The following is a 22,813-nucleotide window of genomic DNA, read 5'->3' on the forward strand; positions in this document are numbered from 1 at the left end:
CCCAGGGAATCGAACTGAATTGCCTAAATTTCAGAGACTATATGTCAGTGTTCTGACCTGTAGCTCTTTAATAGTAGTTGGAAGCTAGGACATAAAGGTGAAAGATCTTTTGCCTTGGTTGGAATTTTCCTGCCTTAAAAAAAAAAAGATTGCTATTCCCGTTTTCCCGGTTATTCAGTTCCTTACCAATTTTATCCCCACTGGCCTATCCACCACTACCAAGTCTAAAATGTTAATTGCTTTGAACACTGGAGTTTTACTGTCTTAGCAAAAGACAGGTTAGATCACTTAAGTTCTTTACTAGAATTCACTCATATCAGTTGTGATGAATAAACCAAATCATTTGCGTTGGCATCCAATCACCTCCAAAGCCAGTTTCTGCTGTGGCTCTTTGCTCCTGCCCAACTGGAGCAGTGGATCTGAAGAATCAAATTGAGGACCTGTTTTCTTGGATAACTTAAAGGGAACTACAAAATTTCTCACCCTAGCATGTGTATATGAGAGTGACTCACCCCGGAGAGTTAATTGGGACTAATTATGACCAACCTGACTTGCCCCATTAACAAAACATCTGTCATAACTTGCTTTCAGATGAGAGCTGCCCCCACCCTTTCCCCTCCTCACAAGCTTTCTTCTGAAGTTTTTAAAACGTGGTGTGTACCTTTCATGAATGATTATTCAAAATGGGAAGGGACTCTGGAATGCTTGAGTAGGGGGATTCCGGTCACAATTAAGCCCTGGCAAGATGGAATTATGGTGGGGAGAGAAAAAACGGCCTCATCACATTATAAATGGAGACATCAGCAGTTAAGAAGGGTGATTACCTTTTCCCCCTCTTTTTTATCTTCCTATTTATATGCGAACCCTTTACCGAGGGCGCCCATTTGCCAAAGAGGCTGGATTTCTCAGTTTTTTTGTAGTGATGTTGCTCAGGGCTGCCGTGTTTCCAGTACTGTAGGGGAGATTCGAATAAAAGCCCGAACACAAATTCAACCTCTTCTATCCAGGGATTCCTCCGCCCGCAGCCTTAACTCAACGGTGGGTGTCGGCTATCTTTTACAAGCTTATATGGACTCCATCCTCCCCGCCCCTCCTGAGATATCCTAGAATTCCTTTCAGCTCATCCTCACCTTTCTCATGGTTCTGTCTTGCAAGGTTTCTTATTGGGGAATGCACTCAGGACTGAGAAGAGGGTATGTAGGATGTACGTAATTTGGCCAGAATGGTTACCTTTAAATTAATAGCAACTATTTGAGCCAGGCTTTACTTATTGTATCAAGTTTAATCCCCACACGATGCTCACTTGCAGGATGAGAAAGGTTTGATTACGTAAAGAGATTTGTTGCCATTAAATCAAGATAACATGGTTGGTGGCAATATTGGGATTCAAACCCGCCTAGTATTTCCATGGCTGCCTCTAACAGATTACTACAAATACCAGCATCCCTTGCAATGCCCCACTGCGCAAACGCTTGCTCTCCCAAGGGCCTGCTCCGCTCTTGTCCAAGCTTAGTCCTAGTGGTTGGGTCGAAAGCCCAATCAGATGCCGCCTCTCCCCTTTCCCCGACCAATGGGAAGGCTGTTGCTAACATCGGTTATATTTTTAGCTCTTCAGTGCTCTAGTACCCTGTGGGTCCGCCGGGTCTTTGCCGGGGTGGAACACGCTGGAGGAGAGGAGGGGAGGAAGGGGGAAGGACTGGAACATGGCGGAGGGGGCGTGTATGTGACGCTCTGCCACTCGCTGACGCACAAGGCAAGTAGTCCCTGGAGGTGCCCCAGCGGCTGAAGGGCTCCAAGTGTGGGGGATGGGGGCTCTCGGGCTTCGGCTCCCGCCTCCCTGTGCCCGTGGAGTTTGCCCTCCAGTCCGGCGTTTCTCTGCTGCAGTCAAGGAAAGTGCATTTAAACCCCCACGCTACCGTTGCTCTCTGCCCTTGCCAAAAAGAGTGATCAAGGCAAAAAAAAAAATGCAAACTGTTCATAGCAGGAAACTTGAGGATCTCGCCACCTCTCGTGACGACCGTTAGGCTGGAGCGATCTGGAATGAGAATAAAGGTCGGGGTTGGGGAGAGAATTGGGGAATGGGCGATTATAGGAGGAACGGGAAACCACGCGCTAGCTCCTAGGGGCTCCGGGCCTCGCCACCTGACAGTCCAGTCCGCTTGTGACCTCACCTAGGCACAGGCCTGCCCACTCCTAACTCCGCGTCCCACATAGTCACCAAGTGGCCGTGAGCCCGTGTGGCCAGAGACCAGACGGCGGGTTAGAGCGCGCGGGCCGCATGCCGGCGTCTCAGCCAGAGACACCGGCGGGTGCGCGAGCCCTGCGCCCCTGGCACGGGCAGGCGGTACTCCCCGCCAGCGGAGGCTGTTACTAGAAAAAAAATGTGGCTTTCTAGTGTCCTGTGTGGGGTGGCCAGCAGGAGAGAGCGAACGGGGGCGTCGGGGCGCCAGAGGCGGCGAGTGGAAGCTTAATATGGAGCTCGGCTTCTTTTCCTAGCTGCCTGGTCTCTCCCTCGCTTTCCCTTCCTCCCGCTCAGCGTGCCAGAGCTCGGGTTTCCCCCTTGTCCTCCCTTCGACATTACGCGTCCCCCGACGAGGCACGAGGCACGCGGGACTCTGGCCAACACGAGTTGATAAAGGTCCGAAACGTTTCCAGAGCTCACGTTGTTCCCTCGGCTGCCCCACCCGCGAAGAGACCGTAACTGGGGCAATGCGAGCTCCGCGGCGATGGCTGGACGCCTAGAGCCGGAGGGACTCGCCGAGGTGGCCTGGGGGAACGGTTCGGGGCAGGTATAGAGCAGAAGACACAGCGAGAAAGTTCCCCCTCCCCGCGACATCCCTTCATCCAACCCACCCAAAGTGACCAACGTGGTCCCAGTCCAGGCCCCTGCCCTCCTGGAGTTCGCTGTGCACCTAGGAAAACACCTTACAGGAGCACGAATTCTGAACTGTTTGGGACATGAAGAAAATAACTACGAGGCGGCGCCGTGATGGGGAGGGTAGACGGCCTTGCTGACGTTTGGGCAGGGATCTATTGAGAAAGGGCAGACCAGGGGAGGGCAGGGGTGAGGGGGTCGCCAGGCGGCCCCGCGTTCGGAGCAGAGCCGCGGGACGTACAGCACCAGGGGTGAAGCGGCCCGCCCGCTCGGAAGTAGTCCCGGCACCGCTCCGGCCCCGCCCCTGCAGGGCGGAGGGACGCATCACGCAGGGGTGGGGAAACCGTATCCGTGCGCAGGGTTGCTAAGGGTGAAACTTTTCATTGACTTTGCTCACTTCGGGCCGGGGCGCGGGAAGCTGCGGGTCGTCCGTGGAGAGCAGCAGGTGGCTCGGGCGATGCAAGGCTAGAAGGGCAGGACCGCCCGCCGCCACATCCCGGACAGTCCTCCGCCCCGCGACGCGAGCTACCCTCCGGTCCGCCATCCCATCGCCGTCGCCGCCGGCGGTCCTGCCCGCCCTCCGTCCCCGCCGCTAGCCCGATCTCCAAAAAGCTGAAACAATTATTATCGAGAGTCATAGCCTCTAACCCCTCCAACTCGCCCCCATCCCTCAACTAAGGAAAGGCACATCGGCCCCGGCCGGGCGGTGCCCGGGAAGGAAGGAAGAGAGACCTCCGCGCCGCGTCCAGGACCACCCTGGAGGAAGAAGCCGTCCCGCGGCCGGCAGCCCGCCCAGCCGCTGCGGAGGCCCGAGTGAGTGGGGGGGGGCATGCGGGCGGGCGGGCGGGCCCCCTGAGACCCAACAGTCCCGACGCCTTCCCCCACTCGCGGTCTTCCATTTGCTGGACGCTCCACGTTGCTGTCGCGCCCCCGCCCCACACCTGGCCAGCATTTTCCTTTCCCCTCCCACCTCCCCTCGAAAAACCCCCCTTTTCCCCTGTACTCCATTTCCCCTCCTCAGTCTCGCTCTCATTCTCGGGTACCCCAGAGCCACCCTTTCTCCCTCTTCCAAGTATGGCCCCCTCCTGGGTGGGGTGCATTTCCTCCTGTGTCCGCCTCCTTCAGTTTTTCATATCCTAGAGACTCGCTAGGTTTTCCTTGTTCCGTCAAAAAAACATAACTCTCACCCCCATTAAATAAATCAGAGGAAGGAAGGGGATCCAAGCCTTGTTTTTCTGCTTGTTTCCCGTGTGCGGAGAAATAGGTGGTAATAATTAATAGGGTTTTTTTCGGGCGCTCTGAAGCCTGAGGGATGAACGGTGGACACCCCCTTTTTCCACCGGTCACTGGTGGCTGGCCGCTGACCTCTGAGCCAGAATTCACCATTTGGACTTAAGCTCTTTATCCTCTTTAGTGTTTTCGGGGAGAACTGAGCCGACAAAAAGTACCCCTAGAGCAGCAATACCAATAAGTGGGTTGTGGTTGGTCCTGGTGTGGTGCCTGGGAGAAAGAGCCCTACTCCTATTCTAAGCTCCTTCTCCTGCTGTGCAGTGGATGGACTGTGTCCTTGACCAGAATGGGAGGGGAAGGAGGGAGCAGACAGTGGAGGGGAAGCTGGCAGGCCTTTTCCCACCCCCCAGAGGAATCGGAACCCCACATAGCAGGCTTCAACTTGGGGGCCAGCAGAGGGGGTCTTGGGGGCCTGCTCAGCATTCTAACCTTTCTTTTCTTCTCCCTACCCACCCTACCCTGGAGTGGGTCCCTCATCTTTGATTTTCCAGCAGAAAAACACCCCTATTGCTTTCGTGGGCACCTGCCCCCATCCCCCTCGTAAGCAGTGGGAGAAAGAAGCTTGTGTGGGAGGAAAGGATTAGGGAGGTTTAACACCCTGTAGGGGAGCTTTGGCGAGGATCTGGTGAGTCTGGTCATAGAGCAGGCCTTGCAGCGGGAGGAGGCTCAAACAATTTTAAGTATTAGAAGATGATGTTCAGGTGTCAGATGTACAGTTTTTCCTTCCCTGCCCGGGAACCTTTTCCCATTTCCCTCACGGGGTCTGGTTACTCGGACTTGGATTAGAAGGGGGATGAGGCTTGCGCCCTGCTGGCGTCCGGCCTTCTGATTGTCGGCCCGGCTGCCTCCCCTAAGCTTAACTGGGAATTTCTTTGGCCGAGAGGACGGGAGAACTGGGTTTAATTCCTGTCTTTCCTTTCCCGGCTGTTGCCGTGCTGGAGCCTAGCCCCCTGGGCGTTAAATGAAAAGGCTCTTTTCTTTTTGAATCCACCGTCCCTACAGCAACTCCAGACGGAGACCACCAAGCCCGAGGAATACAGATTAAGCGGCAGGGGTGGGAGTGGGAAGTGACCTTATCTATTCAGCCCACTACCTTCACCCAGAAAAAACTCATTTTGAAGCAGATCCTTATTTCAGTCGTGGGAGGTGGTGAAGAGAAAGGGAGAAAAAGTTCAGCCTCTGGAGAAGCCGCAACATGGACATGGTGGGGTGATAAATATGGGGAGTAGGCCTTATGGGTAGAATTTATATAAAATGTATTAGGTGGGGGCGGGTGGGGGGGTCCTACACAGTGCGCATGTGCATCGGAAACTTTTCCTTGGTCCTCCGACCCTCGGCCAGCTCCCTTTAGTGGGCATGCGTAGTCGCCCGCGGAGCCTTCGCAAAGTACGCAGGGAGATGTAGTGTGCAGAGAAAGTAGGTCACTTGCTCCAACCCGAGAGTGAGGTTTCTGAGGACTACAATTCCCAAAGTGCAGAGCGTGACTCCGACTCCAGCCTCCCCACTTAAGTTGGGGTTCAGTCAAGTCTCCTGGCTTCGGAGGAACCTGGAGTTCCCTAGAAAAGCCTCCTTTACTCGGAGGGAGACTTGCAGCCAAATTTGGGCTGCCACAGCCCATGTTTGGGGGAGATGTGAGATTCTGGGTGGGGTGGTACATTCAGTCTGCACAAATCCTGGAAGCCTTTCAACCACGCCCGCCGGTCTGGGTCGCTGCTGCCTCCAGGACCGGGTGGGGCTGTCCCCTATCCTCCTGGAGCCTGGCTCTCACTCCCCAACACCCAGTTTGTGACCCCTACCAGCCTCGTCAAAATTGAGGACCCCTCCTTCCTGACTCCTCATTTCATACCCATTTGAATCTGGTAGGGCTTGATTGTAGGATGATTTGAATGTTAAGTCTTGAGGTGCCTGAGTATTTTTATAGGTACTCATGGCTTGGGGGCCAGATGGGTTCCCTCGCCATTGTTCCTTCTTTTCCCCTTTAAAACATAACTGTTTTTCTTCTTAAAAACCTTTTGCGTTTTTGTTAGAAGTTCTCTCTGGAATCGCCATATCATTCATTGACTACAGCCACCTTTCCCTCTCGTTTTTGTCTTTCTCTTAAGTACTTCTCTTTAAAACACAGATCCTGGAAGGGATCTGAATCGAGGATTAACTTCGTTGCTGAAAGTGAAGGAGAATAAAATTCTAAATAAAATTGGACAATTTATCCTCATATTTGCAACTTTTTAGTATATTGACAAAAGGTCAATTTTGCTTTTGTTAAACACCCTTTTTTTTTCTCCTTTTTGCCACCTTTCTGGCTTTTTGTGCCTGAGTCAGGGTTGGAAAAGATCTGAAGAGTCCTCTCCTGCTTAACTCAAATCTGCTTGTTTTGTTGGAGGGTAGTTATTTCTAAGCTTTCTAATCTTAACACATTCTATAAATATTTTATATATAAGCTCTAGACTTTGTCCCTCGCCCCAAAAAAAAAAAAAAATGAGCAAACTCATCTGAGTGGTCACTTCTATCTTTAGTTAAAGACAAGGCAGCACTAGTGCTTTAATCCTCTCTTCCATAAGCTGCTTGAAATCAAAATTAGAGCCTGAGCTGATAGAGCAGAAAATCTCATTCTGGTTGTCCAGCATTTTTGTGAGGTTCCACCCCACAGCCATCTGGCCTGGCCTGTTCTCCAATTAAAGAGGCAAAGGTGGCATTATATACTTCCTTATTTGTGCGGCAGCGTCACTGAGGTATAAAGTGGTGTGCAGCTTCAGCTGCTTATGCAGCAGAAAATGGTTAGCTAGGCAGGGCTGATGACAGTGGTTCTATTGTATTTTGGGGTGGGAGGCTTATTTCCCAATGACTTTGGCCTGCATTGAAAATGCTCCCATTTTGAGGCTGAACTGTTCAGGGGAGGTGAACTTGGAAGGCAATTATGCAGCAAAGTTTGAGGAAGCCTAGAAAGGTGGAAGAGCCCTTGGGTCTGGGTAGCATACCAAGAGGCCACGTGACGCCTTGGGAGAAGTGTTACATGTTATATTCAAGTCTGTTTTACTTTTCAAAAACCTTTTGAAAACACTGTCTTTAACTCCAGACTCATTCTTGAGAACCAGTTTCAACTTTCTTCACAATTTTTTAGTCTCCTCTGTTGTACACCTGTAGTGGGCTGTGGCCCTTACAGACCTCCATTCTTGAAGGGAAGCCTGAGGTCCTGGTGGGTAGCTTTGCATCTGGTAATGAACCCAGTTCTCATAAACAGAAAACCCCTTATCTTTACCATTCTTCTTCTCTTTAAACCGAGGAGGACCCTGGAATTGATCTGTGGTGACCATGAATAGATATTTGAAGAAACTTGGAGACTGAGTCTGTATTGGAGGCTGGGATAGAGGGGAGACAAAGAGTCTCGGGAATCCTGAGCGTCCCTGTGGAGGGCTTGGGAGAGATCATGCTCGGGGCACCTCCCCACGTGACCCTCTTGTCTGCTCAGACCTGAAATGACGGCAGGACTAGACCTAGCCAGTGTGTATGATGCTCTAGATTGACCCAGTGTATCTTCTCTGATACTCACCCCAGAGGGCTTCGCTTGAGGATTCCGTCCTAAAAATGGTCCTAGAAGCCATGGCCTAGGCCTGAGAATTACAGGGAAGTGAATTGAGGCAGGTATTCAGAAACCTCAAGATCCTCAAGCCTAGAATTAGCCGCTGGATACTGTGCTGGACCCCGAAGGGATTTTAGTCAAATTCCAGCCTCAGGTCTATCACAGGACAGAAGATGCCCTTGACACATCATGGATCAGTCTTATCTCTGTGCTGAGCTCAGCAGCACAGTCTCACCCAGACATCTGGCTAGGACCACGTTCTGGCCTTTTTGGCCTGCGGAGGTGGCCTTTTCCGTTCAGTTCTCCCACAGCGTGAGCCTGGAGCTGCCCTTTGGAGAAAGTGAGGAGGTTAGGGTCACTGGCTCTCAGGATTCACAGATCGTCTTCCTCAGACATGAGGCTGGCCCAGAACTCCGGAATAAACCTTTTTGACCTCTGTGTGATCTGGCTGTGAGAGAATCCCAAAATAACAATTTGAGTGTTTATCTTGGGCTGCCTCCTCTCCAGGGATCTCCAAACACTTGATAAATCTGATCCGATTCCAAGGACAGGTGGTCAGACAGTCCCCAGGAGACTGGGTGATGATGGATCCCCAGCTGGAAGCTGCAGGGTGATGGAAAATTTCTTCTCTCTGCCCCTCGCTTCACCTTCACTCTATTCAGAAACTACAGAGATTCCCTCAGGCCACACTAGCACTGCTCTGAAAGTTTTGTTGGCCAACAGGGCCCTCCGAGCCCTTTCCTTTCCTCTACTTCTCTGGGGCAGCCCCCAGTCAGGTGTTCCATTGTTGGCCCAGGCCCCTGGTGGTGCCAGATCTTGACTTTTCCCTGGCGATCATGCTCTCATCTGTCCTTGGAAGCTGTCTGGATGGTAGTGCTCACCTTGGTTACGCTGTGCAGTTAAATCGGTCCTGCACACCCAGAGAGAGAGCCAGAGTGTATACACACACGGAGAGCCCAGGATGATTAATTGGATGTGACTGGAGTCTAGGCCCCCCATGAAAAGTTGTCAGTGCTACTTCTTGTTCAGTGACCTGTATCCCTGTCCATTTGAGGAGGAAAACTAAAGATTTTAAACTCATGTCTTGGCCTGTGACAGTTTGGGAGCACAATTTCACCAAGGTACCACAGAGATAGCCTTCCCTTCTCCAGCTGAATTAGGGCATGATTTTTTTCGTATCAATCATACAGTGATCTGAATTCTCAATCCCACAGCATCCCTCTTGCTTTATATTTACTTTAAAAATAATAGCTAATTTTATCAAGTACCTACTAAATACCAGGTACAGCGTGAGGTGGTTTACCTTCTTGAACTCACCTAATCTTCATGGTAGCCTCATGTTGCTGATGAAACTAAGGCTCAGAAAAGGTGACCTGCCCACACACAGTCACACCATTAAGCTAGTCCCTAGTGAAGCAGAAATGGGATCTTGGGTCTATGTGATCCGAAGTTGGTGCTTTTCTGTCTGTGCTTTGCCATCGATCCACCTTGGCTTTCTGCATGTCTTCTCATGATGCCCTCTCTCATTTCCCAGAGCCGTCTAGAGCCCAAGGCTGCCCACCTCCCATCTCCTGCCACTGCCCTTGGCTTGTGCACGTGCCCTGTGCTGATTCTGTGCCTAGGAAAGGACCATGCAGCTGGAGATCAAAGTGGCCCTGAATTTCATCCTCTCCTACTTGTACAACAAGCTGCCGCGGCGGCGGGCAGACCTGTTTGGGGAGGAGCTGGAGCGGCTTTTGAAAAAGAAGTACGAAGGCCACTGGTACCCTGACAAGCCCCTGAAGGGCTCTGGCTTTCGCTGTGTCCACATTGGGGAGCTAGTGGACCCCGTCGTGGAACTGGCCGCCAAGCGGAGTGGCCTGGCCGTGGAGGACGTGCGGGCCAACGTGCCTGAGGAGCTGAGCGTGTGGATCGACCCTTTCGAGGTGTCCTACCAGATTGGTGAGAAGGGGGCTGTGAAAGTGCTGTACCTGGATGACAGCGAGGGCTGTGTCGCCCCGGAGCTGGACAAGGAGATCAAGAGCAGCTTCAACCCCGACGCCCAGGTGTTCGTGCCCATCGGCAGCCAGGACAGCTCCCTGTCCAACTCCCCGTCGCCCTCCTTTGGTCAGTCGCCCAGCCCCACCTTCATTCCCCGCTCCGCCCAGCCCATCACCTTCACCACCGCCTCCTTCGCTGCCACCAAGTTTGGCTCCACCAAGATGAAGAAAGGCGGTGGGGCTGCAAGTGGCGGGGGTGTGGCCAGCAGTGGGGCAAGTGGCCAACAGCCCCCACAGCAGCAGCCTCACGTGGCCCGCTCGCCCACCAACACCCTGCTGAAGCAGAAGAGCCTGTCCTTGTCTGTGCATTCGCTGAACTTCGTCGCAGCCAGCCCGGCCTCTCAGTCCCAGCTCTCGCCCAATGCCAAGGAGTTCGTGTACAACGGCAGTGGCTCGCCCAGCCTCTTCTTTGATGGGGCCGATGGCCAGGGCAGTGGCACCCCGGCCCCCTTTGGGGGCAGTGGGGCTGGCACCTGCAACAGTAGCAGCTTCGACATGGCCCAGGTGTTTGGAGGTGGCACCAACGGCCTCTTCCTGGAGAAGACGCCCTTCGTGGACGGCCTCAGCTACAACCTGAACACCATGCAGTATCCCAGCCAGCCGTTCCAGCCTGTCGTGCTGGCCAACTGACCACCCACCTACCCGCGGAGCCAGGAGCACCCAAGACCACAGAAAAGAGAAAGGAAAGGAAAGGCCAAAAAAAGAGGAAAAGAAAATGATACAAAAAGATTTCCAGTCTTCTCACTCTCGATTCTAGAAAAGAGATCCAGCCTAGGCATGGAGTGGGAGGGGGCTCCCGAAGCACCAAACCGTGTGTAACTCAACCCCCCTGCTGTTTTCCTGCCTGCCTCTGATTTATTTGGTTGGTTTGGGTTTTATATTTTTTTCTTTTTTCTTTTTTTTTTTTTTTACACGTAGTTTTCTATATAACATCTTTAATTAGTGGTTTCCTGTGCTAAGAATGGTCCAGATGTGAATTGCTGCTCCCTGTTCCCTCCCTCCTTCACATGCCTGGTTTAGGATTGGTGTGTCCAAGCTTACAGGGAAGGAAGAGCCACAGCGGGGGCCTGACCCTCCCCAGAACAGGGAGGGTCTGTCCCCTGTCACTGCCTCTGTCACCTAACTATCCTCTCACTCAAAGCCATCCAACCTCAGCAGGCCTTCTTGGGCCCTGCCACCTAAGTAGGTCTGACCCCCACCCCCACACCCTCTCAGGCCTGGGCCACAGGGAACTGCAGCCTGGCCCCTGACACCCTCCCCCCAGAGTTGATGCCTAACTCCAGGGAGGTTAGCACTCTGTCTAGCGGATTCCTTTCATCTCTGTCCTGTGGCCCCGCGCCACCATCCTCACTGGGCCAGACTATCATCGGGACCTTGGAGACCCAGCCGTTGACACACGTGGCCTGTCTCCTGTAGCCCCTTCTTCCCTGGGCCTGAGGCTGTGGGTAGCGAGGTGGGGCAGGTGCCAGGGAGGTGTGTGTGTACGCATGGTTTGCTGTCCTGTTTTAACGGATTCCAAGCCATGGGAAACTTCCCCTCTGGATGTGATTCCGGGTCACAGCAAGTGCTTATTTCTGTGTGAGGTTGGGGAATGGGCCGGGGTGGGTTGTCAGTCCTTTTGTGGATGGTTCACGTGGTGGGGTGAGACTGGGGCTGAGCCTAAGACATGCCCAGGGGAAAGCACTGCATCAGAACTGGCTTCCAGACTGCGGAGGCATCTGCACTTTTGTTTGTTTTTGACCAAAAAAAAGATGGGTTAGCTGTGAGGGGCCAAGGGAGTACCCAGCCTCTGATGCCTAAGAGGAGTCCCTGGACTCAGACCCTCCTGTGGTGTGGCCTTAGCCCAGGGTGGCAGCTGCTCACCTGAACACCTGGGGGGGCCGGAGTTTGTGTCAGTGCCTATCGTGGGCAGTCCGGAACCTCAAGTTGGGCCTTCGGTCCTTCGGTTGTAGATGTTATTTTAGTACTTTTCTGCCCCTTTCGCTTGAGAACTTTTTGGTACCTCTTGCCATCCCCTCTCACTGCCCAACCCAACCCCAGTGGGCCTTGTTGCCGCAAGGCATGGTCTCCTGGGCAGGCTGGGCTTGGCCCTCGCAGCCAGGGTGTCTGGATTCTAGAAGAGTACTTGCTCCCCTCCTCTGCCAGTAGAGAAGTTGTTTCTCTCACCCAACCCTAGTGAGCCTCCTTCCACGCCATGATGCTTTGGCAAGTGGGCACATGGCATCAGGGTCCCATCACCGGAAAGTACCAAAGCCCTTGCCACCCACCCCATCCTCCCCAGCAACCCAAAGTGGGCAACTGCTGTGGCAGTGGGTCCAGCCCAGACAGACACTGCCAGCCTCCTGTCCCTGCACTGGGCACCAGCTCTACCTCCCCTAGCAGGGCAATGTCCTGACTCCTCGGCCCAGTACCACCTGTCCCCCTAGACTTCTCAGGCGCCAGCCCAGTCTGGGCCGCCCTCTCCCTAGCCCTCAGTTCCCACACAGGTGACAGGCCTGGGCAGATTGCTGCTCTCTGGGAAAGGTTGGATGCTGCCTTATGCCCCCTTCCAGCCCCTCCTCCCACACTCACACAGGTGTCCACCACACCTGGTCAGCTTGTTCCTCACCACATATAGGGAGAGGGGAAGGGAGACCAACCCCTTAGTGTCTTGAAATAGGAAGAAAAATGTGTGTTCAGGAGCATGACTCCAGTGCTGGGCCCCCAGGCCCGGTTTGGTCTATCTCGTCTCAAATCTAGGCATTTTTGCTTCAATTTTATTTTTTTTAAGAAAAAAGAATCTGCACTAATTTACCTGGTTTCGTAGGAAAACTTTTTTTTTATTTTTTACATTTTTTGGTGTCTGTTTGTATTGAATAATTTGCTACATTTGTAAAATGTAAGAGGGATATATAATATATGTATATTTCTAACGTAAAAAATGTAATTTTTTTCTTTTCAAGATTTTTTCTTAAAAAGAGGAGAGAAACAAAGATATTTTTTCAGGAAAAACAAACTTTAAAATAAAAAAGAGGAGAATCAACCCTATTTCTCCCCTTTTCCCATCCTCTATCTACCCCTCTTTCCAGGAACAAGTCAAAAGGTGGATCGTCTTGTAAAGAATGTAAACTTTTAGTCCAGAATGATGTCTTTTTCTCAATGCAGTGAGCTATAGGTTCTCTAGTTGGACCCCTGTGGACGGGAAGGGGGCATTGAGGCAATGTGGAGAGGGGCTTGGGGGGAGCAGGGCAACGAATTTGTTTTCTTTAGTGAAGGAGGAATACAATCAAGCATTTTGTATTCAGAATGTTGTGCAATATTTTGGAATGGGACATTGGTGTGTTTAGAGATTTAGTTTAAAAACAAAACAAAAAGATTGATCAAATCTGTACAGTTTATATTGTTCCAGATTTTTTTAAGTTTGTATTAAAAGCATGATATATAATAGCCTTCTGCTTGCTCTGCTTGTTTTGTGTCTGGGCCCCTTTCAGGATGGAGAGAGTGGGAGTGACCGGCTCCTGTCGGCTTCAAGAAACAATTACTCCTCCTCATCTGACCCCTGGGTAGGTGTTAGCATCACAGGCCCCTTCTTCCCACCCATCCCATCAACACAAGACTCCTCAGAGTGCCCACTCACACGGGTCCCTTTCCACACTGGAAACAGGTTGCAGGAGGTTGGGAACTGCCCCAGCTCCCTCCACTGACTGGTGGTGAGCCACGACTGGAAGCAGACCTGGAGAGCAGGTCTCGGTGTTTTGAGCAACAGCCTCTTCCTTGGAGGCCTAAGGAGGGAGGTGTTAGCCTCCAGCCAGCTCTAGATCTAGTGTTTGCCCACCCAGACCACTAGACCCTTAGGAGTGGGCAAGAATGAGAAGAGCCCACCTAGGTGAGGTTCTGTCCAAAAACCAGGTTTTCAGGTTCTCAGTCCTTCCAGCGGGGTGTGAGGGCCCACCTGCACCTGGGGGCGGGGGAGGAGCCAGCCTCCCACCGATAGCCCTAGGAGCTCAGCCACCTCCTGCCTTCCAGGGCCCCTGTTAATGCTGCCATCATGGGAAACAACCTCCCTGGAGTACCTTCTCCCAGCAGTGATGCTTCATGTCAGCCCCGAAAGGCCCCTGGGTTGAAGAGGGCAGCCAGGTATTTGATGAATCTCGCTGCATCCTCACAGCAACCTGGTGATACAGGTATTACCCCCATAATGCAGTTGACAGAGGGGCTCCAAGTTACATTACCTGCTGAATTCACAAAACTGGGAAGTGTGGAAGCTAAGATTTTTGACCAGTGTGTGACTCATGTATAAAACTGGGGGAACATCTATGGAAGAGTGACGCGGGGGCCAGGGGGGCAGGCATGGGAGGGCTGACCTTGCCGCCTCTAGGCAGGGGGCAGAGCAGCTCTGACAGGCATCAGCAATATGGAGGTCTCCTCAGGCCCCTCACTCCCCAAACGACAAAACTGATCCCTTCCCACCAAGCATGTGACCTGGGCCGAGAAGCTCGCAGGCCAAACATCCAACCTCTGCACAGTATCCAGGAGCCCTTGACGTCTGGCTGCTCCATAAGCCACATCCGCCACCCCACCCCACCTCCACAGCACCCGTAAAACAGGGAGGCCCTGGGCCAGGGTGCCAAGGCCCTGGCCTGCCAGACAAGGCCACTCCCAGGGTCTCAATTTCCTCTGTCCTGCCAGGGAGAAGCCCAGCCTGTCCCGGTGTCCCTGTATCCAGGCTGCCAGGGTTCCTTGCGCGCTCATTCCTATTTATGTGACTATAAATAAATCACTTAGCATAGGTGTTTTATCTTCCCTGGAAGCGTAGGTGGGACAGCAAGTACAGGACAGGGGTGCACAGGGGGGCTGAGAGCCCAGGATCAGGAGGCACAGAAAGAGTACGAGTTAGCCAGGAAAGGGAAAAGCAAGGCCAAGCAAGTTTCCCTCCGCAGGGAACCTGTCAGGGGGGTGCCTGTCAGGGAAGAGGTTGGACTCTGCTCCCACAGAAGATGCAGGTTCCATTCCCACCCCTGCCGGTCCTGTTGGGTGACCTCAGGCAAACCCCTTCACCTATTCTGGCACCTCAGTTCCTTCACCTCTAAAATGGGGATAATAACTGTACCTACTTGTGAAAACAAATGAAATAATGAGTGGGAAATGCTGAGCATAGTGGTCGGCCCAGAGTAAATGACAAGTATCACTTTCATCATCAGGGCCATTATTGTCCATCCTCAAATGCCACCGGCCAACCCAGTCCAGGACATGTCCTTGCGTCAACAAACAGGCCGAAACCCAACCCTGCCAGCAGCAGGACCAGGCTGGGGTGGAAAAGGAAACGCCATTCTCTGAGCAACAGAGCCAAGGTTGGCCCCTGCCCTGTCCTCTGCCAAGGTGGGAGGCTGCCTGTCCCCCCAACAAGCCGGCACCCTGCAAAGTATGCTGATTGACACCCCTCCTCTCCAGGGGCCCTAGATGTGTGTCCTGAAACCTCCTGGGAGTTTCTCCCTAGAGAGGCAGATGGGCAGGTGGCAGTGAGTCATAGCGACAGGAGAACTCTGCTCTATTTGTCACTGCCAGCCTGAGTCAGTGCCTGCACATAAGCTAGAGGGATGCCACTGTCTGGTCCCCACCACTGCCACCTCCCCCTGAGTGAGCCAGGGGGCGGAGGGGCACCTCCTCACCCTCCCTCCTCCTTTCCCTGGGCCTGGCCACTTTGGCCAAGTCCTGCCTAGGCAGGGCCTAAGGACAGGCTGGGACCAGCCAGGACATCTCCAAGGCCCTGGGCAACAGGAACCTGCTGATCAGCTGGTTCTTAATTTGGGGAATTTCACTGCCAGCAAGAGAGGTGTGTCCTCAGTCCTCACAGCTGCCGGCTCTGTGTAACTTCAAACACCTCTCTCCCCTCTTGACACCTGTCCCATTTGTACAGTGAGGGACAGCGGGGGTAGGCCCCTTCCCAGAGAGGCCCCTGTCCAGCTAGGCCATTCGGGCTGGTCCATGGGCTAGCACCTCTTCCTGCCCCACTGGCTCCCAAGACCTGGTGAGGCCCCCGGAGGACCCTGTGCTGTGGCACCTTTCCCAAGGGGGAGGAAGAGTGATGGGATGAGCCCTGGGCAGAACCACACGGCTACTGACAGAGAGCGCCCTCGGAACAGGCCTGATCAGAATATTGCTGGGCTGTGGCAGGGCTGGGTACGTCCCGCAGGAGAAGGGGCCTGGCCCAGCCATCTGGACATGTGGGTCCTTCAGCTGGCTGTGGCCCTGATTTACTAAACATTCAATATTCACCATTCAATAGGGAGCCCCCATAAGTACCAGACACTGTTCTAAGCATGAAGAAAATAAGGGCAGACAGCAGACAAAATCCCTGGTCCCCTGAAGATGATGTTCTATTAACCATAAACAAACAAGTGAAAAAATGTCAGAGGGTGAGGATATGCTGTTAAGACCATCACAACTGGTGATGGCAGCTAGCGACCAAGGGGCCCCTTCAGATTGGGTGGTCAGGGGCCAGGGAACCTTCCCAAGTAGGGGGCTTTCCACCTTCGATCTGAATTACAAGAGAATTCACAGAGAGAGCAGCAGAGGGGTCAGCCACTTTCATAGGCAGGGGAGGCCGGAACTGGCACAATGTGCTTTGGGAATGAAAAGGCCAGCAGGAAACAGGAGGTAAGATGAATGATGTCAAGGACCTCCTCAGGGCCACAGCATGGGCCCCAAAAGCCCAGATGGGAGTTGGGATTTTATCTTAAATGTGAGAATTAAGTCTTGGCCTGGTTGCCTCATCTGTGGCTAGGGGCAGAGAGAGTAAGAGAGTGTTCTCTCACAGTTAATCAACAAATCTTCCCAGAGCCATTCCTTTGTGCCAGGCCCTGACCTGGGCCCTGGGCACGGGCAGGCTAGAGGAATGCGGGTGCTTCTAGTGGCACAAGTGTGGGGCAGAAGACAGACCCAGGTCACTATAATTGGTTCCATGGCAAAAGCAAGCCCAAGGAGACATAAGTGCCCAGAAGAGGCGCCCAGCCAGCCCAGGATGGCTCTTCAGAGGGTCGGTAGAAGCTAGAGTGTGAGGAGTTATGGCACAGCATACATGCCAAGTTCTTCAGGGTGGGCTGGCAAGATGACACCTAGACTCAGCACTGAGTGCACTCCAGGGGGGCCGATGGGGAGGGGAGGAGGGAGAGGGACTACGGTGGGGAAGCCAGGCACGGAAAGTGTAAATGAGTCCTTCAAGAAGCCACGGAGATATCCAGAAGGCAGAAATGTAAAACTAAACTACAAACCTCTAAAAAGACAACAGAGAAACAAATGAAACACAAAAAAGAAAACAGAGGAAAAAATCTTTGTGCATTAGGCAAAGATTTCTTAGATAAGACTCCGAAAGAACTATTCATAAAAGAAACAACTGATAAATTGGACTTTATCAAAACAACAACAACAAAATACTTCCCTTAGACACTGATAGAAGAATGAAAACCAAGTCACAGACTGGGAGAAAATATTTGCAAATGATATATCTGATAAAAGGGCTTGTGTCCAGAATCTATAATGAACTTTCAAAACACAATTAGAAGAAATCAACCCAATACAAAAATAGGGAAAAGATTTGAATGGACACTTCACAAAGAAGGTATGAGGATGGCAAATAAGCAAAAGATGCTCAACAACATACGTCCTTAGGAAAATACAAATTAAAGTCACAATGGACACACCTATTAAAACAGCTAAAATTAAAAAGACTGCCCACGGGGTGGCCGGTTATCTCAGTTGGTTAGAGCGTGGTGCTAAAAACACCAAGATTGTCAGTTTGATCCACATGGGCCACTGTGAGCTGTGCCTTCCTTAAAAAAAAAAAAAAAGAGAGAGAGTAAAATAAATAAATAAAAATAAAAAGACTGCCCATACCAAGTGTTAGTGAAGACATAGTAACTCTCATGTACTGCTGGTGGGAATGTAAATGGTACAACTACTTCCAGAAATAATTTGGAAGTTTCTTTAAAAGTTAAACATACACCCTCAGTGTGATCCGGCAGTTCCATTCCTAAGTATTTACCCATAAGCAAAGGAAATATATGTCCATACACAGACTTGTACCCAAAAGTACAGAGCAGCTTTATCTGTTAGTGCCAAACTGGAAACAAACCAATGTCCTCCAGGGCATGAATGGTTGAACCAACAGCCACCTATGGAATATTACACAGCCATAAAGAGATGAACTTCTGATACATGCAACAACATAATAATATGTTGTTATTATCTCAAAATAATAATGCTGAAAGCCAGACCCTCCCCCAAAAAAATGCATACTGTTTCAATCCATTTATAGAAAATCCTAGAAAATGCAAACTAATCATGTAGCAACAGAAAGCAGTTTAGCCGTTGCCTGGGGACAGGAGAGTTAGAAAGGAAAGAACAGGAGGGAGGGAGGGATTAAAAAGGGGAACAAGGAAACTTTTGGGGGTGATGGATATATTCATTATCTTGATTGTGTTGGTTTCACAATGTGCCCGTATAATACGTCAAAACTTATCAAATTATAATCTTTAAGTATGTGCACCTTATTGTATGTCAATCATTCCTTAATAAAGCTGTTTAAAAAAAAAACACCAAGAAGCCCAGAGGTGTCTGAGGTCTGAAAGGCACACCCGATATTATATCCTTCGTTCAATAAATATTTATTGAGCTTCTATGATGTGCAAGACCCTGTTTTTGGCACTGGAAATGCAGCAGGGACAAAATGAAGTCCCTGCCCTCACCAGGCTCATGTTCTAGAGGACAAGATAAACAATAAATACGATGAACAAACAAGAAGAGCCTTGAATAGACATATCCACAGGAAAACAAAATATGACTGGGGAGCTCTCCTCTACCAGGGGGAGGGGGTGAAGGAAGGTATCTCTGGGCACATGGCAGTGAAACTAAGACCAGAGGGGTCCCTCCTGTCTCATGTGCCCCCGCCTCTCTGAGACTGCCCCCTCCCAGTTGTCACTGTCCCTCAGCCCCTGTCCTGCTCCCACTTGGTGGGGTCTCAGCTTGGCTGTGTGGCTTTTCACGAATCCCAGCCTCTCTCTGCAGCTCAGCTTTCTTCAGTGCAGAGACGAGACTGTGCCCAGCTCACGTTGGCACAGTGGCCCCACATAGTTGGTTCTCTGCCCAAGGGGACCTCTCACCTTGGCTCAGATGAATTTGGGGACAGGCAGAGCAAAAATGCCATAGGCAGGAAAGCTGGCATCTCAGGAGCCCAGCTGGCTTCTCCTGAGGCACCCTGGGGAGCCAGTCCCTTGGGATTGGGTTGTTTTCTGGGGAGAGGGCATGGGCTGGAGCAGGGGGCACCACTCTTAAGCAGGCTTGCAGTGAGGTGGGAGGAGCTGAGACACTGTCCCTTCTCTGGGAGGGCAGCTCTGGCCTGAGGCCCAGAGGGGCGGGGCAGGAGGTCAGCAGCCAAGGGGGTGGGGGTGGGGGTGGGGGCGGTACTTGGCCCTCTCTCTGGACACAATGTCCTGGACTGCTCCACGGCTTGGCTGGCTGACAGGGAACAGTGGCTGGCAGCGGGTATGGGCAGCCGGCCGACTAGGGGGGAGAGCAGCCTGCCTGAGCAAAGGATTTGTTCCTACAACCTGTCCTGCCACCTTGGACAAGGAGAGGACCAGCTTGTCTGGGAGGGTAGCAGGGGGCCTGCCTGGCACTCTTCGGGGACCTCCACAATCCCTCCCTACCTTGTGCCTTAGTTTCCCCATACCACCACCAATTGCCATTACTTGAGCTAAGTTCTGCAAGAGGACAGAAGCCTGCCAATGCTGGCCCTGTCCCTTCCTGCTGTGACCTTGGGCAGGTCACAACCTCTCTGAAACTCAGATCTTCACCTGAAAAATGGCGTTTGTTTCTTTGGCCTTGAATGCATTGAAAGTATTTAGTATAGTTACCCTCCTGGATGAAATGTTTAACAGAACAGTTTGCTATAATTACCACATTAATAAGCAACAATAACAATGATTATGTATAGCGGACCCCATGTGCCAGCATTATTTACATTGTCCTAAATCCCCACCAGAGGCAAGTTTTATCACCCTCACTTTATAGGTGAGGGAACTGAGATCCAAGAAGCAAAGTGACACAGTTGCTATTGGCGGGGAGTGGCTCCCCCACTGGAAACCCAGCCTCCCCTGTAGGCAAAAGGGTAAGGGGCTGATAGGTGGACCCTGGGGGTTCCCTTAGGCTGACCAGAACCAGGGAGGGCTGAGGGGGTCTAGGAACTCAGCAGCTGAACTCAGAGACCTCTAGCTTCCTATAGGACACTCCTGGCAGGGTCCAAATGAGATCCAGATACCTGAGCCAGGGTGCCCAGCAAGCACTGGGGGCGGGTGAGGGAGGGGTGCATTCATTCACTCAGCAAATAGTGACTGAGGGGAAACACAGTTTAGTGCTGCACGTGGCCTCTGGAGCCCGAATGCCAGACCTTGGACTCAGACACTGTCACTTGTGAGGTGTGTGGCCTGGAGGTAGGGTGACTCCCAGTTTTCCCACTGAAAGTGCTGCGTCACAGGAAACCCTCAGTCCTGGGCAAACCAGGGCAGTTGGTCACCCCACCTAGAGGAGTTACTCCACTTCTTAGTTCCTCAACTGTAAAAGGACACCAATTTACCTCAGATTGCCATTTGAAGGCAAAACCTGCATAAAACTGGGGGCTCCCAGTCCAGGCCCGGTAAGTATTAGCAGGGATGGCGGCACTGATCTCTTTCTGGCAGAGGCCCAGCAGAAAGGGATAGAGGGAGCTGGGATTATCCCCATTTTGCAAATGCAGAGACTGAGGCTCCTATGGTCTCAACAGCGTAAAGAAGGCCTGGGCAGATGCCTCCCTCATCCCAGGTCTGCTCTTAGGAGCTGCTCAAAACAGGTGTTGTTGGGTGGGCTACCTCAGGGAGTGAGACCATGGGTGGCACTGCAGGTGACCTCCAGGTGCTCGTCTTATGCTGCACTGCCCACAGGACCAGTCCCATAGGACCAGCCCCACCAGACCACAGGGCAGACCTGCATCATGTGCTCCCTGGGCAAAGGCCAAGGTCCACAGGGAGCTGACTGGCCCAGCAGGGCACCACCTACCAGCCCAGAACCAGGCCCAGGACCTGCACTGTGTCAGGTCTTGCAAGGCGTGAGGGAGTTTGGCAAGGACAGTACGGTTTCCTTTCTAAGTACTCAGCAGGTGGTGACACAACTGGGCTCTTCCCTACAACACTAGAAGGAGGACCCATCACAGCCCCATGTAATAGGTGGGGACACTGAGACTCAGAGAGGCCAAGTTTGCCCAGGGTCACCTAGAGGGTAGGTTGAGGAACCAGTCACCACCACTGGGCTTCAACACCTGATGTTATAATTCAAGAGATCTGCCGGCTCAGACACAGGAGGTGGCAGGAACAGTTGTGGTGGGCTCCCCAATGGGGGACCTCCAGAGTCCCCAAGTAGGGGCTAGGAAGGGAACTTGAGTACTGAATAAATAGCCCTGGCCCTAGGTGCAGCGGGGGCTGCATCGCTGTCTGGGCTCCTGGAGACCCAAGAATCCGAGCGAGTGCTGTCACCCCCATCCCCGTGGCCACCCTCTCGCTAGACGGAGGCCTCAGTCTCCCTTTGGGCGCTAAGCACAAGAGGAGGGTGCTGAGCCAGGCAGGGCCACCCAAAGGTGGGGGCTCAGCCTCTCCTCTCCCCACCCCTTACCGCAGCGGAGGCTAGGGGGGAGGAGAGGGGTTACGTAACGGTCGGCGAGGGGCGGGGCGTCAGCGCCCGGATGGGGAGAGAACCAATGGGGGCGCCCCTCTAGGAATAGCTGGGCTGTTCCGTCCTCGCCACACAAAGCAGCCCCCCTCCGCTCCGCTCCCGTGGGGCTCGCGGGAGACGGAGGGGGCGGGCAGATTTAAGCGGAGCGCGGGGCTAGGTGTGGTCTCGGCAGAGTCGCCGCGGCCCACGCCGGGCGGGGTTCCTCCCGCTCCCAGCTCCTCGCCGGCTCCCGGGCCGGACTTCCCGTAGCCTCCTTGCCAGGTGTCACACCTCCCGCTTCGGGCCCAGCTAGGAGCAGCCCAGCCTGCAGCGCCGCGGCCCCGCCTTGAGGCCCTGGGCCCCTTCCTCTTCCTCTAAGGTCACCGAGGACCCTAGGGAGCTCCGGGCGCGCGCCGCCCCTTCCTGCCGGAGCGCCTCTGCCGCCCCCGCTCCCCGGCGGCGGTTCCTGTCTCTCGGCTCGCACTTACTTCATCTGGCCTGGCCTCCTGGTTATTTATATCAGCGTCTGTCTCCCAGCAGACAGCCCTGAGGCCTGAACGCACACCTCTACGCAGCAGATGCAGGGAGGGGCGGGGGGCCCACCTTCGGCCCTTGGCCTGAAGAAGCCCCTTGTCTAGGCCTTGCTCACTTCACTACTGGGAAAGGAGGAAGGATGCAGGCAGCTACCAACTGAGGTCATAGCCGGCCCCCAGTCCCACCAGGACTGCCCTGGCTCTCCCTCCCTGCCCCTCCCTGGTCAGGGCATCCTCTTGGGCAAATATGTTGCCCCCCAACAGGAGGCTCCTAAAGCAGGATGTGGTCACTGGGAGGCTGCTTCACAAAGCTGATTCCGGGGTTCCACAGCAGGCCCTGTGCATGGGCCTCCGGGGATGAGGCCTGGACTTTGCACTTGAAACAGGCTCCCCACGGGAATCCTGGGCTTTCTAAGGTTTGGGAGCCATTCTGTGGCTGCCTTTGGGATGAGCAAGCAGGTGGCCGGATGGAGGGAGGCAAGCTGGAACTACTGCTTTGATTTGATGGGGTGGGATGGAAAAGCAGGCAGAGGGGAGAGGTTAGCGCAAAGCAAGTGAGGGCCTCGGGGAGGGTAGATGGGGGACTTGGCCGGTGATAGAATGTCTGAATTGTAGCCCTGAAGCAACACCCTCACCCTCAAGGTAAAGCCCTTTCATGCCTACTCAGGGATGCAGTAGATCCCACCATTCTCCAGCACCTTGCAAAGAGGGCCTTGGCCCCACCTCACAAGGCTCACAGAGGGGATGTGACTTGGACAAAGTCCATGGCGAGAAAGGAGCAGGA

At 53.1% G+C, this 22,813-nt stretch overlaps 1 protein-coding gene across 1 annotated transcript; it reads left to right on the plus strand.

Annotated features, from left to right (window-relative positions):
- The first annotated feature begins 3,033 nt into the window (after positions 1-3,033).
- On the plus strand, positions 3,034-13,210 carry TOB2 (transducer of ERBB2, 2). The gene is made up of 2 exons (XM_033116908.1): positions 3,034-3,688; positions 9,277-13,210. Exon 2 carries the CDS (start codon positions 9,374-9,376, stop codon positions 10,409-10,411), a length of 1,038 nt encoding a protein of 345 aa, XP_032972799.1. The 5' UTR covers positions 3,034-3,688; positions 9,277-9,373; the 3' UTR covers positions 10,412-13,210.
- The last annotated feature ends 9,603 nt before the right edge of the window (positions 13,211-22,813 follow it).

The sequence above is a fragment of the Rhinolophus ferrumequinum genome, chromosome 10 (assembly GCF_004115265.2).
Source record: "Rhinolophus ferrumequinum isolate MPI-CBG mRhiFer1 chromosome 10, mRhiFer1_v1.p, whole genome shotgun sequence".
NCBI classification, from domain to species: Eukaryota; Metazoa; Chordata; class Mammalia; order Chiroptera; family Rhinolophidae; genus Rhinolophus; species Rhinolophus ferrumequinum.

What these genes read in the sequence shown, in the direction of transcription:
- TOB2 (XM_033116908.1), top strand. Translation starts at nt 9,374, where the DNA reads ATGCAGCTGGAGATCAAAGTGGCCCTGAATTTCATCCTCTCCTACTTG.